The 16,277-nt window shown below is 39.3% G+C and overlaps 1 protein-coding gene across 2 annotated transcripts; it reads right to left on the reverse strand.

The window, feature by feature from the left end:
- Positions 1–1,794: 1,794 nt before the first annotated feature.
- LOC117405500 (serine protease 23-like) lies at positions 1,795–13,459 on the reverse strand. Of its 2 annotated transcripts, none has more exons than XM_034008597.3 (2): positions 13,099–13,459; positions 1,795–5,033 (listed from the first exon to the last, which is right to left on the reverse strand). In XM_034008597.3, exon 2 carries the CDS (start codon positions 5,018–5,020, stop codon positions 3,896–3,898), a length of 1,125 nt encoding a protein of 374 aa, XP_033864488.1. In that variant the 5' UTR covers positions 5,021–5,033; positions 13,099–13,459; the 3' UTR covers positions 1,795–3,895. The 2 variants fall into 2 exon arrangements, with proteins under 2 accessions (XP_033864488.1, XP_058886518.1); XM_059030535.1 differs by lacking the exon at positions 13,099–13,459 and adding an exon at positions 7,666–7,986.
- Positions 13,460–16,277: the final 2,818 nt, after the last annotated feature.

Genomic DNA, 16,277 nt, shown 5'->3' on the forward strand with positions numbered 1-16,277 from the left:
TTTCTCACCTTGAAGAGGAGACTGTGTAGCAAACCAGTGCTGTGCAGTCCAGACTTTAGTCGGAGGTTTACCCTACAGACGGATGCATCTGAGACAGGTCTCGGAGCAGTGTTGTCCCAGGAGGTGCGGGGAAGCGAGCACCCTGTCCTGTATATCAGCAGGAAGCTCCTTCCCCGTGAGAAAAACTATAGTACCATCGAGAAGGAGTGTCTCACAGTAAAATGGGCAGTCGAGTCACTCCGGTACTACCTCCTGGGGCGACACTTCACCCTCATCACAGATCATGCCCCCTTGGTTTGTATTCTCTGTGTATTCCCACGCTGTCAGGCAATGTTTTGTTGACAGGACTCAGCTGTGAGGAAATTGGCTGACGTTCTGTCATTGGCTGGGGGGTGGGACTACATGGAGTGAATTAATGAATAAAAAGGCACTGTTTTGTATCCTCTCTGGCTCATACAGGAAGTATAGTGGAGCGTGAATTCACAGCAGAATCCTGAAAATCAGAGGCTCTGGAGCAGCGACTCGGAGAGACGGAGTGGCAATTCCAGCGCGATGCTTACAGACCCGGGGTGCAAGCAAGCCACACGGGTTATTTACTGTCCTACTATTTTAGATAGCGAGTTTAGTGGGACTCAGCCGTCCCACAGTGTATGATAGGGTACAGAACAGTGCCTGTTCCTCGGGGCTCCCACCACTAGAGGGAGCAACGAGCCACGGTAAAAAAGCGCACACTTTATTTTGTAGTTTTTCTTAAAGTATTTTGTTTTCCTTTTTCCTTTCGCCTTTTCACTTATTTATACTTTGGATTACACATCTCTGTGTGTTGTATGAAGACAGGGCACAATACCATTGTTGGTAGAGTGCCCCAAACTATAACGGAAACACCTGCCAATTGAGCTCACCCTAATAAATCTGGGCGCCTGTGCCAGCGTTTCGTCTGTGAACTTGGTCTTGTGTCTTCCCACACCCTACCACACCCACATAATTGTATTATTTTCTATTCTTCCTGAATGTCAGAGGTGGGTTTTGTGATTTGTGCAGTGTTGCTTTTTTAAAACAGCAAGGGGAAAAAAACACAATCCTTTATATCTTGCATGAGGAGGTTCTAAATAAAGCAGTTACACAAATGTTTTTGTCCATCACTCGGTACAGTATTAACACAAACCCTGAATTATATATTTAACAGAATGACTCAAAGTAGGTCATGTTCTTCCTGGTGATGATTAGTACTAAAAAAACATATACTAGGAACAGTACTAGAAATTTCAAATTGGCGACTGTTTTTCGAAGCAATGGGATTCATTTAATAACGGGGAATCTGTTGGCTGTTTGTGGAAAAGAATTGCTTGTATGAAAGCATTTATGTGGTGGCGCTGAGGTGTGGGGTATGCAATTAGCTGTCTGCTGATGTTTCTGTTTTTCCATAAAAACTTACATTAATTTACACCAACCCCACCACACATACATTTATATTTATTTATCTTTGGTATTCAAGGGTCCCTCTTTGACAGCATGTTTTTATTCTGTGAAATTCTGTTAGCCTGAAGTTCACAAACACAAAAAACTAAATGTTGTGTTTGTGTAAGTTTGTGTATTGAAGTCTTTACAGATAACAAGATTTTTTTTTCTGTTGCTTCTTAACCCTAGTAATCAGAGAAATGTAAAAAAAAACCATCAATTGATCACATCTCATTGATTTTTAATAATAATTTTTTAAAAAATCTATTAGAATCGGTACGGTTCTTACCCTAAGGGAAGTAGGGTCAGTGCTGAACTTTAACCCTGATACAGATGTATGGCTTTGGTATTTTATTTTTTGCAAGTCATGTTTAAAATCCATCAAGTTTAAAATCTGGTGAAACTCAAGTGTTCTTGTTAACAGTTTGTTACAAACCAAATTTCTTTCTGTCTCTCTCACTCTCTGTCTCTTATCACAGTATTGTGTAGAAACAGCATAGGAAAGGTCCCTCTGCACTTTCGAAAAGGTGGTTAGTAAACTATTCCTCGGACTTGCAGGCTGCAACACTGCTGTGGAATTCCTATCTGCAAGTAGTGTGTGTGATTTATTTGCACCAATCCTTTTGGAGTGGAATGTGGTATGAAGAAATATAATATTTTGCGGCATGGAATTTCACCAATCGGAAGCCATGATGGTAGCACATGAGAGAACACAATAAAAGGGAGCGTCTTCGTCGGGTAAGCCAGGCTAGTTCAGCACTAGTACTAAAAAGACTAATTTCTACGGGAGCAGTGCTCGATCGCTTAGAGGTCAGGGAGGAATCTTTGTAGATGCAGTAAATAAGACTATATGAAATGATCAGTGCCTTGTTGTGCTGCTGTTTAATCATCAAAAAGGACGTGGTTGTTTTTGGGTGAATGTAGCGACAGGCAAAGGAAGACAGACATTCCAACAAGACAAAACCACAAATTGGTCTGAATTTCTGGATACTCAATTTCTCAGATTGCTGGAGGAGTTGCTACAGTTGGCTTCTCCTAACCCCTTCCATTGAGCTTTTATCGTGTCGACACTAGGCAGTGAACTAATTCTATAAACTCTGCACTTTCATTCAAAACAAAATTGCAACAAGCTTCTATTCAAATCTTTGGTTAAACATTTTGCAACTAATTATGTACAAATTCTAGTGCTGTAAAGTTGATTTCAATTATTATTTTTTTTTGTTTCATGTATAGTATGTTAATGTTTTTTACGAAGCAGACCAACACTATCCTCAAATCTCCATTACATTGCAGGTCATTTTAAAAAAAAACAGCTTTTGTATTCCTGGATTACCTACTGCATCTCATCGGCCCAAACAGGACTCAAAACAAGAACAAAAACATTTTTGATGATTAAATAAGTGCTACTTTTAACTGTTAGCCATATTTTGTCATTTGTATATTAGGAGACACTAAAAAATGACATGGGTTCTTATCACTAGAAAAAGAATAAATCTAATGAACTGTGTGTGAAACTTAAATTAATTAAAATCATGATACATGACTGGAAGATACAGAAATACTGTCTTTTAAAGTAAGCAACAGGAATTCATGTAAACATGTGTCTGTGTATAACATAAGGCCTTATCCTTTTCAAATTAATTTATGCATAACATTCTTAAAAAGCCACTATATAGCACCCTAAACTTGAAAAACAAGGTGGTCAAGCGAATGACCAAAGGGAAACAAAACTGTCCTTTCCAGATCTCGGATGTCCGTGTCCTGTGATGGTGCACCTGTAACATCATGGGAGCCATGAAAACGTTCTGTTGAATGGCTGCTTGGAAGTGTCATAAGTTGCATGGTTGTTTTAACATAAGGTATTTTAGGAACAGAAAAGGGCCTCTACAAGCCAACCACTGCCCCTTTGATTTGTTTGCTGTCTGCCCATAACCTGTAACTGTGTAATGCAATCTGAAGCAGAGTTCTAGAAGGGAGGGGTTCATTACCTTAAAAGTGCTTTTTTTGTTTTAGTGTTTATGTCTGTACAGCTATGGCCAAATGTTTTTCATCACCCTATAGAATGAACTAATAGTTGAATGAAACCTGCTGAAAAATGTAACGTTAACATATTGAATTACAAACCGCTTTGTAGTTTTCCATATACTTAATGACAATTGAAAAATGTGACATTTCAAAATATAACATGAAATACTGTACTGGTTTCTGGTAGACTTTTGTGATATCATTTCATAGTTTATTTGATTACATGATGTTAAATAAAATATCTAAATTATGTTTATATATATATATATATATATATATATATATATATATATATATATATATATATATATATAATTTTTTTATTATTATGTCTCAATCCTAAAATTCTAGGTGACGCAAAACTTTTGGCTATAGCTGTATTAATGTATTTGTTTCATTTATGTATATCATTTTATCCATCCCGGCAGTCCGCGTAATTGCCCTTTATCCAGTAACAGATCTGTGCGTATTTCAGGGGGGTGATGCGAACCGCCACGTTGAAGTCCTGCGGCATGCCGTCACGCTCCACCCACTGGTGCCCTGAGAAGATGCCAATTATTCTGCGCTCCCAGCGTCGGTGCTCCCTCTTCCACATGCGCACATAGACACCGGAGCCGCTTGCCCCAGGCTGGGCATCGCATTGTTGATACAGGAGGTCGTAGGTTTCTTCTCGTACTTCACAAAAACGGTAGACCAGATTTCCCCGACGGTCATTATCGTAGCCTGAGAAATGGATCCTCCCAGCGGGCAGCTGTTTAGCCGTTGGACTCACTCCGATTTTCATGTAGCGTCGCTTGTGGGGCTTTTTGAGCTCAAGCAAGGCATAGTCGTAATCCATGCCGATGTCGTTGGCGTTTCCCTTGATCCACCCCTTAGGGACGTGGGTGCGCTTCACACGAATCCACTGGAACTTCATCTTCTCAGGGAGGTGGGACCTTGTCTGGTTGCTGCTCTCCTCTTTCTGCCTTGGCTTCAGGAAACCCACCTTCAGCTTCTTGGCCCCCTTGACATAGCTCTTCCCGTCGTGAATGCAGTGGGCAGCTGTCAGGACATGCCTGTCGGCCACCAGAGTCCCTGTGCAACCTGTTGAGACCTTAACAGAGGTGGAGAAGGGGTAGTTTAACAAGAAGTCCTTCCCAAAAATGCTAAACCTGCTGTCATGGCCGTATATTTGCCTCTTAGCCCTTGACCTCCCTTTGGTTCCCTGGGTCCTAGCCAGCTCTGCCACGTTCAGGCCGTAGATGCCAACGTTGGTCTGGGTCAAGCTCCCATTGAAGTACAGAGTCTCATAGGAGAGGAGCTCTTTCAGCTCCTCGTAGCTGGGCACTGATGCCCTCTTGTGACATTCGGGGCCGCATGGAGATGTTACTTCAAGCTTGGCCTCGGCAGTGAACTCTGGGGCATCTAAATCTTCGGTCAGCTGAGGCAATACCACTGGCACTTTGGACGCCGGCCACATGGGTTTCCAGATGGGATGATAGAGCAAAGCGCCTCTGACGGCACACAGGAGGATGAGAAGAGTCGGCAAAGGTGCCATGCTGGGAGATAACCTGTTGAAAGAGTACATTTTAGTTACAGGCCCTGGTGGAAGACTTAATAGAAAAAGATGTATAATGTAACTAACATGTTATCGTACCAGTATGCTAGCTGGTATAAAGCGCTGCTTTCAGCCAGTTTTACTGTGTGATGAACCTACGAGGGAGTCAACTGACATCCCAGGGGTCACACCACACGTTTGTGGTTCAGTTAGGATTTTGGCCTTTTATAAGCCAACATTTTCACTCCTTTCGGATTGATTTGTATAGTTAAGGTGTAATATGCCTTTAATTTTTTTTTTTTTTTTTTTTTTTAAACTATCAGTATAATTAATATGGCTACTTGGTTTCTCTTAGACCAGAACAGGTTCTGAAAAAAAACAAAAAAAGCTCCTGGAAGCTCACCACACTACAAAATATTTCCAAAAAAACATTTTCTATTCCAGCAGGTGGCAGCAATAAGCTTATTTATTACTTCATTGTAGAATTCTGACTGATGCCTTTAATGGAACACTCCCTAATTTATATATTTCTGTCTTCAGAGAAAACAAAGATTCAATCACAGTTTGTTTAAAATAGGCCTTAGCTGCAAAACCCAATTGTGGTGAGATGGCTTGAGGCAGACCAGGAAGGAGGCACACACAGCACTGAGGTGTGATTGAAGGGCTGATGTGCGGTTTATTATAAATAATAAATTTAAGCAAAACACTGAACAAACAAAATGGCATGATGGCCAAAACAGACAAACACAACAGCTACGGAACCAACAAGTATCGTGCTGGTGTAAAGCCAGCACGGGTAGCAATTGCTTTCTAGATGTATTATTTTTATCTCACGTCTCGTTCTGCCTCTGATCACACTAACCCCCATTCAGCCAAAACTGCTTGTTTTTATATTGTGGCCGAGGGATTAACTGGCTATCAATTACCTAGTTTATCCCTTGACCACATTCGGCACAGGTTTTCATACGTGTTTGACAATAATCACCAGCTGTTGACCACGCATTCTCACGATTTTATCTGGATGGGGCATTTTATCCCCATCCAGGCTGTAAAACAAGTTTAGAAAAATACGCTAAACAATACAGCTGTGCTGCCTAAATAAAAACATTTAAAAATGGTCATAAAGTATAACTTACTCACAAAATATTACCTAAAAAGTCCCCACAGGCTAAATAGAGGGAGTTGTTAAGATTGTAAATACTTGAAGAGCAGCCAGGAAATGATCTTAATTGTGTTTTAGTTTTTATAAGGAGCTGGTTAAAAGGAATTAGTTTACTCTACAGTATATTACAAAGCAACACACGCCCAGGCACTTAACTATTCTAAATGTTCCAATACATATCTGAAAACTTGCATTGTTTGCTTAACACAAAATGTCTTCTATTGTGTTCACATGCATACCCACCCAAACCTCAAACCTCAGCACAGACAGGAACTTGCATGCTACAACCACACAACCACACCTTGCCTTGCGTAAGCAGCCCAGATACAACAACATGGATCTGCTCAGTGTCCAGCTAAGCTCTGTGCTGCTGGTTAGCCATAAACTTGTTTCGATGGAAGCGGTCCACATGGTGAGACACTGCCTAGTGCTACTGTATCAAGCAGTCCTTGTCTGAACAATATTTTCAACGCTTGAACTTGTCTGCAGTCCATTTCATGACACACAGCACTGTTCACAGTTTGAACTCGTTGTTATATTTTTAATGACTGTTTTGATTATTCACTAAATTGTTTCAACTAGACTGTTAAACAGGGCCTATAGCCACCCTTCCTATATCAGAGAAAGCTGCTATTTCACACTGCCAGTGCTTTCACAGTCTGGCTGACTGCACCGGCTACTCTACTGGTGAGACCTGGGAGCTGGGGTCTCCAACTCTTACACAAGGACCAAATGCGAGATGAGATTTAGGAGAATTCATCTAGTCGGGTAGAAGAAATATTTAGAAGTTTTCTATACATTTTTCCATTGTAGTGAGATGATCCCTTGTTTTGCATTTCCTTAATTTTGTCATAAATATGAAACGTCAGCCAGTGTAAACGTGGCAGCCTTTTTATGATTGTGAATTGTTCTCAAGTTTTTATAGAAGTGTTTATAAATGGGCATTCCATCATACATGAAAACCTGCATGTCTCTGTGAACAAAGCCTTTAATTAAAACAAATACTCCAGGAATTCCTTGCAGTTTAAAGGTTAACCTTGTTATAATGAGTACCTTGTTACACTACAAGGGGAAGCTCGGATCCCAAGGTCAGCTTAGAATGAGGCTAAAGCGTACAAAACTTGCAAACAAAGGGGTCCAAACATGTGGCAAGATGATCATTCTCCATCCAACCTTTTCAAGGTGATCTATACAGTACAGAACACGTCTCATTAAAAACGAGCCAGCGTCTGATCCTTCTTGTGTCCTTAAGCTATTGTAATTGACCGTACAAACCTAGTATTCATTTATTATACATGATGTCATGCAGCCTTTTATAGGCTAAAATAACCAGGGCAGGGATCTTTAAGAAAAACTCCTGCACACATCCATAAAAACCCAGTCGTTAATTTGCCTTCACTGATTAGCCAGACTCAAACTATAAACCTTTCTTTCTACTGAATATTGCTAAGGAATCTTGTCGATGTACTAGATAGGAACTTACCTTGTTCCTTTGTAAAGGACCGACACCTGGGCCGTTGATAGTTTAACTGTAGCCCAGAGGGGAGGGTTTTCTCTGCAAACCCAGATGCAGCCAGGTATTCACTGGATGGATTCCATGAAAGCAATGACTATGGCTAACCTTGCTTAGACCTGGTGTGGCTCACTCTGCAAGCACAGGCAAATCACATGACCTCCTTTGTGTCACACACACTAGAAACTGACTCCTGCTGGGTCTCGGATGTAGCCTGTAAGGTTGAGGGCAGGCAAGAATGATTAATGAAGTAATGTGTAAGGAACAGTTAGATAAGGTACCTTGTGGGAGAGTTACGTAGGTCCTTGTGTCCTTAAAGACTAACATTATCACATTCTTAAGCTTCATACGCCCTGAAGGTTATCATCTATTACTGCAATAGTTCAAGGCAGGTTTTACCTGACAATTAAATTGCGCTTTACTGTGGTAAACCATAGTGGGTGTGTTACAGGTCATTGCAGATTCAAAATTTCTATAACTGCTTGAGACGTTGCTCTTTTGTAAACTGGTTAACACAATGCCGCAATTTTAAACTCATAGGCAAGTATGGAAATGCATAATATAAAGCTGGACAATTACAAATATACCATGGTGTATCTTTATATGACTCTCTTGTTACATCAAACCCATATTTTTACGTCAATAAAGGCTTCCTTCACAGTCAATAAAGTTGGTTTTATAAATGTGTTTTGGCATTTACATTTTATTAATCAAGCTTTCCAACTGCAGTAAACATTCTGCAAGTTCGCTTGGGTTTCCTATTGCCCCATGCTGTGCTGTACAGTAATTATTAACAGTAATGTTAAGTATCTATTTGACCATGCATTGCAATACCAAGGAGGCCCTGTCCCATTTGGTGAAGTCTCCTTGGAAAGGGACTTTGCACAGGTCATTACAGTCAATTACTATTCTCTTGTTTAACTGTTTTCATATGATCAGACACGTTCAAAGACCCTGTATTTTTTATTGCTCATTTGAACAGCACACCACTGCCACACACCATACAGGGGTATTGGTAACTAAAGTTGGTCCAAAGGTTGGTTTACTTCTTTTTTCATCTATTCCAATCCTAACAGTAAAATCATATTTCATCAGATGAATCTTACTGAAATCTAAAATGATTGGTGTATTGTGGGGAGACTACGAGCAGTCTTGCTGCAGGAGGGAACCAAATCTGCACACACTAAGATACTCACGATAAATCTGCACACACCGAGATACTCACGACAAACCTGCACACAGTAAAATACTCATGATAAATCTGCACACACTGAGATACTCACGACAAACCTGCACACTAAGATACTCACGATAAATCTGCACACACCGAGATACTCACGACAAACCTGCACACACTAAGATACTCGCAATAAATCTGCACACGCTAAGATACGACAAACCTACACACTAAGATACTCACGACAAACCTGCACACGCTAAAATACTAATGACAAGCACTAGGGTGACAGTTTAGAAACAGGTTCAGGTGATCCATGACCCACGATGTGTGTTTATTGTAAACACTAGAGGGCGTTCTACAACACTTTAATATAAAGCCCTTGTCTCTGTTCCTGCTTATATCCAGCATGCGCAGGGTGAAGGTGGCGCTCTGGGTGACAGGCTGTCAAAGAGCTTCCTGCAGAGAAATTGGTCAGACTGACTGGGTATGAATCTGTGCCAGAAATATTTGTGTTCCATGCATTCCAGGCTGCAGGGAGCAATTCCGGCCAAAGACAGGCGCCTATGCTATCGGGAGTTACCAAGTCAATCTCAAGTAAATGTATGCATTTCTAAATTAGAGGCAAATGTAAATCGGATATATTCTACAATCATACTATATTACAAAAGAATTATACAAATGATCTTTTTTTTTTTTTTAAAGATCTAACAAAAATAAAGTTCCCTTTATCATGCTTGTGCTATGTATATTTTGTAAAATTTTCCTCTGGGAAAAAAATATATTGTAATGTATGAATGTGCTCCTTCTGTTCTCTTCAACAGAATGGTGAAATAAAGCAGATAAAAAGGTCCATTCCACATTAATGAAAATCAGGAAGGAAGATTGAATACAACAAGTTCTGCAAGCGTGGTACCTACTCTACACTATAACAGCCTCCTCAGTACTACACCCTCTCTGTAACACAGCCCCTCCCATCACTTTGACATGACAAGCTAATCAGTGTCCCCATCCATTAAATGAAGCTCGTCCAGGAGCCTGAAAATCTGATGTGAAACACACAGTCCATTAGACTAAAGTTTTTACCTCTTTATCTGCCCCGCCCCTTTCAAGACATTGAATTTACTGAACCTGATTCATAACCGGCTTAGCTACTCCAGTTAACCCTTTATATCCCATTGATTCAAACACATCTTAACCCCTCTGAACACAGTGCTGTAGTGTCTGTCATGAGCAGTGTATACAGATAATTCATTGTAACTTACAAAACATGCTGAGTTTTAATTTTAATTTTAAATTGTTCCTACATTTTAATATAATTTTTTTGTCTAACCAATCTTGCAAGAGCGCCAGTTCAATGCAACTCTACCTGTAGGATCCCTCTCATAACTCTATTATTTTAACAATGAAACTGAGGTAACACAAAACACATCTGAAGAAATATTAATTCTAAGTAATTCATTTAAAAAGCAAAGACCCAGAAATACTCTGTGAATATAATTCATTTGCACAGACAAGTTTTATATCTGTGTCTGTGATGCCACTACATTGGCCATCATTGTTGCCACTGACTGCCTCAAGACTGACACTACCGTATTACCATGGACCTCTGCAATGGTGGAGTGCAAAGTAGATCTCTCTCTTTCCTTGTGCATGTCCACTTCAGGTCTATGCCCTATATAGGCTGGGATCTGGTCAGGTTTATCACATAGGGTCCTAACTGGATTGACCAGGAACTGGGCAGGCAAAGTGAGGTGTGCATTCAGATCAATTAACTGTTATGATATTTAGAGAGATGTGCATCCAGATCAGTTAACTGCTATGATATTTAGAAAGGTGTGCATCCAGATCAATGAACTGCTATGATATTTAGAGAGGTGTGCATCCAGATCAATGGACTGCTATGATATTTAGAGAGGTGTACATCCAGATCAATGAACTGCTGTGATATTTAGGCTTGAGTTCCTTTGGCCTATGGTTTCACTGGGCACACACTCTGAGGCTTTGGAAGATTAATGAACTCTGATGTCTTAGGAGACTGTTAACATCTTGTAGACTTCATTCCTGGCATGCCCAGGCTGCTAAAACTACAAGAGTTGGCCCAACTTGCTATGGGTGACCACTGACTTTTGGTTTAGCCCCCACAACAACTGACCAAAACACCATTCAATGACCTCCTACTCTGTAACAGAACTAGTCAATAAATAAAGTGACACACTATAGATTAGTGGTAACAACCCCACTTTCCTGTCTAAGGGCTGTTTCCAAATGCCTTAGTGAACAATAACTGTAGAAAAGCATTTAAAGGTTGCCAAAAGCTCTTTTTTGAGTCTTAATCTCAATTATTCAGAAACTAATAAACACACTGCCCCCTACACGTTTTTCCCAAACAGAAAGTCTAAATGTGCTTCCCTGGGTGAAGGGAAGTGTAAAGAGCAGCTCTTAATATAAGGCTTAGTTTTCAACCTACACTATGGGGAGTTGTAACTGTTATAATAAGGTGCTATATTACAGGGCACTTTTAATACTGTACATTACTTCACACACTTTGGGCCCTATTCACTTTAAAGTCTTTAAATCTTTTTTTTCAACACAGTTAAACTTAACAAACCTAACATTCTAGGTAGCTTCCTTTTCCAAGTTAGTTTCAGTCACAATGGATATCTGACCTACTTTGACTGCTAGCCGATAGAAGGATCTCAGCTGGCAGGTGCTTCTGATTCCAAGACTACACAAATTTCCATCATCAACTCCCCTAAAGGAAAGGTCACCTCTCCCCTAATACAATCCCTTGCAGACTCACCATCTGGATCACTGCCATCCTGGCAGCTCATATGTTGCTACATCCGTAAGACATTTCACAGAGTTCAATTTTAGTTTCACTGATTCCCATTGAGGAGTAACGGGGATGTGGAGCTGGGTGCATCTGGTGCTGAGAGTAATTTAAATACAGCTCACAAAGATTTACTGTATGTGTTGGTATTGTAATTACAGACCAGTATTAAACAAGCAAGCTAAAAAGTCTAGCATCCAGTTAAGACTCAGCATCAGCCCTCGTGCATTGCTAATGTAATATACAATTACAGCATTCTGAGTCTGCTCACGTATAGTATTTATATGCATGACATTTGAGTCACTGGGAATTAAACTTGATGTGGGTAATTGAATATCATGGAGTTGACCACCATGCTAATGAACACCAATAAATGTTAAGGCAATTTTAGAAGGGGGAACTTGAGAACTCTAATGAAAGAAAAAAAACATGTTAAAGAAACTAAAAATTGTTAAACATTGTTAAATTGTTTCAATTAAAATGATTAAACAACAGTACAACTCACCATTTAGAATTCAATAAACTAGTAATATGGGGCCTTTGCAAATAATTACATTGCAAATACTGTCAGTTCATATAATTCCATTTGCACATAGTAATAATATATCTTTATTTTTATATAGCGCCTTTCATAGTGGACCACCATCACAAAGCGCTTTACAGAGGTAAGCTGTGAACTGTGCATTATATGCAGAGTCACTAACAATAGGACATTGTGAAACAAATATTGTAAGCAGGAATTGACCATTAGAGTATGAGGGGTTTCTTAGTTGCAGAGCAATCATTGAAGTGCGATGACACATGTCCTATTTTACAGTATACCGAGATGAACAGATTTAATAGTGGTTTCTTACAATTTCAAACTAGACCACTTCATGAAGTGCGCTCACAGTCCAATCGTTTTGGAGAAAATCTGCTAATCCACCGTTGCTTATTACACACAAAGGCGCGCGCGCAAACACACACGCACATATTTGGACACTTGAAATATGGGTTTGCTTCTCATTTATTTGACATACCGCTAAGAATAATCAGAAACGTTCATTTTAAACTTGAACAAAAGGTATTCATATGGAGTTTAATTTTACGACAACCTGTTTGCTGAATAAGAATATAATATTACATTTAATAATACATCGTACAAGTAGTGCGTTATGATTAGTTTTCCCTATGTGTGTATCAAATATTCTATCAAATATTAAAACACGACTTTATCAAAACCTCTGCGCATTATGAAATCTCGATTAGTGAAGCATCGAGAAAAGCAGCTCTCTGTCTATGAACAAGTCTGTACAGTACATTCCTCCCACCGATCTTGCGTCTGTTCGGATTGTATACAGTTTATTCAATTAGTTTGTTTGCGGTGCTATAAACCTGCACGCTCACTGCTTACCTGTTCACAATCGCAAAACGTTCCAACGGGTCAGCAGCTCTCCTTCACCTCGAGAGGTAAACTGCAGGGTAGAAAGGGCGAGCAGCTCCTACTTTTACATTAGTGAAAAACCAACTGCGAAGGCGAACTTGTTGAGCGACTGAGCCGCAAGAACAGATCCTGAAGTTTTTAAATCTTAAGGAAATCCTGTGTCTTCCCACCTTTTCCAGGATTCATTTCCTTATATTCTTCACTTTTTAAGCACACACGAACAGGAACTTTAAGACAAGGGAACAGCGAGAGAGAGAGAGAGGGAGATTTCAAACCATGCAGGTACCTCTAGTGAGAAACCACTGAATGATGAAGGCTCCCCTCCGAGCAGAAACTTTTTCAAAGTTTCGCCACCTCTGCTTCTGTCCACGTGATTAGAACCCACCCGTAGTCCGGTCTGCGCTTCACAGCCCACGATTTTTGCATTTTACTAGTTTTGATATGGTGAATAAACTCAAAGCATACACATCCCTAGTAATACAACAGTTTATTTGGCTTGAGAAGCATAACCTGTACATTTATGATTTCCTAAAAAAAAAAAAAAAAAAAGAATACAAACAAATAACAGCACAAAAAGTATTGGAAAACATGGTAAAACTGCTAAATTACTGTGCCAATGTTAAACTTGTATTACATATATTTCCGCACACAGAGAGAAGTTATATTTTATCATACACATACCAAATACATCAGAAACTTTGCATTTTAATATACTTGGTACATTCATGTCAGTATATATTTTTAAACTGCACAATTCTAAAAACGGGTGTGGTTTAAGAGAATTTTCACTTTTATAAATGGTTCAGTCTGGCCATTCCAGCATGGGGCACATTCTCAGTTTACACACAGCTAGTGACCTAAACATGACAGAGTAGTGGTGCACCATACAAAAGATAACATGTGGGATGTATGTGTTGCTTTATACAGTATTTCAAGGGATTATTCCAGGTTTTATTACACTAATCTGGATCTAATTTGAGCCAGCACTAATTTGTCAATATAAAGAAACTGCAATTCCCCAGTCTTTACTATGCTGGCACCACAGCCATCTTGCTATTTTTTGTCAGTATGAACATGCATTGATTTTACTTTTAAAGGGGTGCCTTCCGAAGGTAAATACAACATCAGTGCTGCAATTATTATTAGGTAATAACCACAGCTGAGTATATCCAGTTGCTGCATTTATGAAGCAATAGCACTGAAGAATGTATGAGTAGGGATTGGGATCATTGGGCCCTATATCCATAAAGCTTTAACTCATGAGATATTTAACAGGTGATTCATCTTTAACTGTATTTTTATGGATTACATAGAGTTCTAGATCCAGTGTTCTAGATCTAGAAGTGTTCTAGATGTAGACTATTGTCAAGGAGGTCAATATAGTCTAGATCATGGATATCAACCTTTATTTAACCCATTTAAGCATACAGCGTCAATAAAAGTGTCTTTCATAAGAAACTGTATCTAATCCATCGTGGAGCTTTGTGAATACGGTCCACTGTTTTAGAATAGCGTGACTTGTTTACATTATAGGCAAGGAAAGATCTTTACAATGGCTTGGCTCCAGGATGATTCACAGTCAGGCACCTGAGTATTCTCCAGAATGTTTATCTCGCACATTTTTTTTTTTTATTCTTGCACGCACACAAACTACATAGCACAGCAATCAGATAATCTGATAGCTTGGCTTTGGCTTTTGGCTCAAGGTGTAGCACCGTGTTGAATTTGAAACAGATACCATAATACCTGATCTTTATTAAAAGAGAACAACTTAACAAAAAAAGAAAAAGAGAAATAGGTAATAGAGATGTTGGCAAGCTGGTTTATTGAGTTTGCGTGGCTCAATAGTCGTGCATCTCTTTTTGCCCAATGTGGACAAGGATAATGGGTGGTAATGGAGCAACTAATTCACTGTGTAGAAGCAGGACCCACACTGGAAAAACAATCTGTTGCACCTCAACTGTGCTACCCTGCGGACATGGATTTCTTAAGACGTTGGCGGTACAGCATTTCCTTTATGTGCCTCTAGTGGTGCAGCATTTGAGATACTGGTGTTTATTGGGCTTCTGATTGGTGGCATCTCTCCAACAGGGTCTTATGAATGGATCCACCAACTTTGGTCCCCAAAGCAACCTTTTTAGATGTATATATATATATATATATATATATATATATATATATATATATATATATATATATATATATATATATATATATGTGAAAGCAAGCAAGGCTTACCTCATTTATAGACAACTGACCTGCAAACCCATGACTTTGTGGCCAGGCATTGAATTGTGGAGAGAAATACTGCATCCCATAAGCAACTGAATTTTACATTTGCTTTTTCATGCTATACAATGTATTTAGATTTTTTTTTACATCCATTCTTTACCATACGTATCTGTGATTCTACATGTTCTTTCTTACAATTTACTATGTTTTTACCTTGGTATAGCAGTAGACCTTGTTAAGCTTTTAATTTCTTCTTCTGTTTTTCCTCCATAAGATGGAGAAGCTATTGGGAACTGCTCGGACTTGTTGAAAGCAGCTGCCTTCAATTATTATTTTATTAAAGGTTGTATTAAAACAGAATGTGGAAATGGACTTCCTTCGTCGGTTAATTAGTAACAAATATGTCTAGGCTATGTAATAGCTACTGTGCTGATTTTTGTCTATTTTAACCCTTTATCCATTGTCAGTGACTTTTGGGACCTGATTGCCCACGTCATATATTTGCCTGAAAATGTTCTACAGTGGAAAATATAGGCATTGCTGTCAAGAAGTTAATCAGTTTGGACAGTTTGGACTTTTCTTTGCTGCTGACCAGCTGCAAACAGCTGTTTTTGTGAAGGGCGTCTTCAAAATGGGGGAGCCAAACATTTATAATGAACATCAGTAACTCATCAGTAACTCAGATCTAATTATGTATGAAGTTTCACATGATTGAGTTCATGTCATGCGTTCCTGTGAAGTAAACGACTATCTCTTAACATTAACTCATCACCCACAGCCGCAAAAACGGAACCATTACTGTATGGTAGCGCTGGGCATTATACTCCACTTCTCACAAAGAATATCTGCAATGTCAAACACAATGAAGGAACAAAAAACAACCTTTGAGAAGCTGCATTTATAATTCAGAAACAATA

This window comes from Acipenser ruthenus, chromosome 9 (assembly GCF_902713425.1).
Source record: "Acipenser ruthenus chromosome 9, fAciRut3.2 maternal haplotype, whole genome shotgun sequence".
Taxonomy (NCBI): domain Eukaryota; kingdom Metazoa; phylum Chordata; class Actinopteri; order Acipenseriformes; family Acipenseridae; genus Acipenser; species Acipenser ruthenus.

Bases quoted from the DNA above. Each gene is read 5' to 3' on its own strand.
- LOC117405500 (XM_034008597.3), bottom strand. From the start codon at position 5,020: ATGGCACCTTTGCCGACTCTTCTCATCCTCCTGTGTGCCGTCAGAGGC.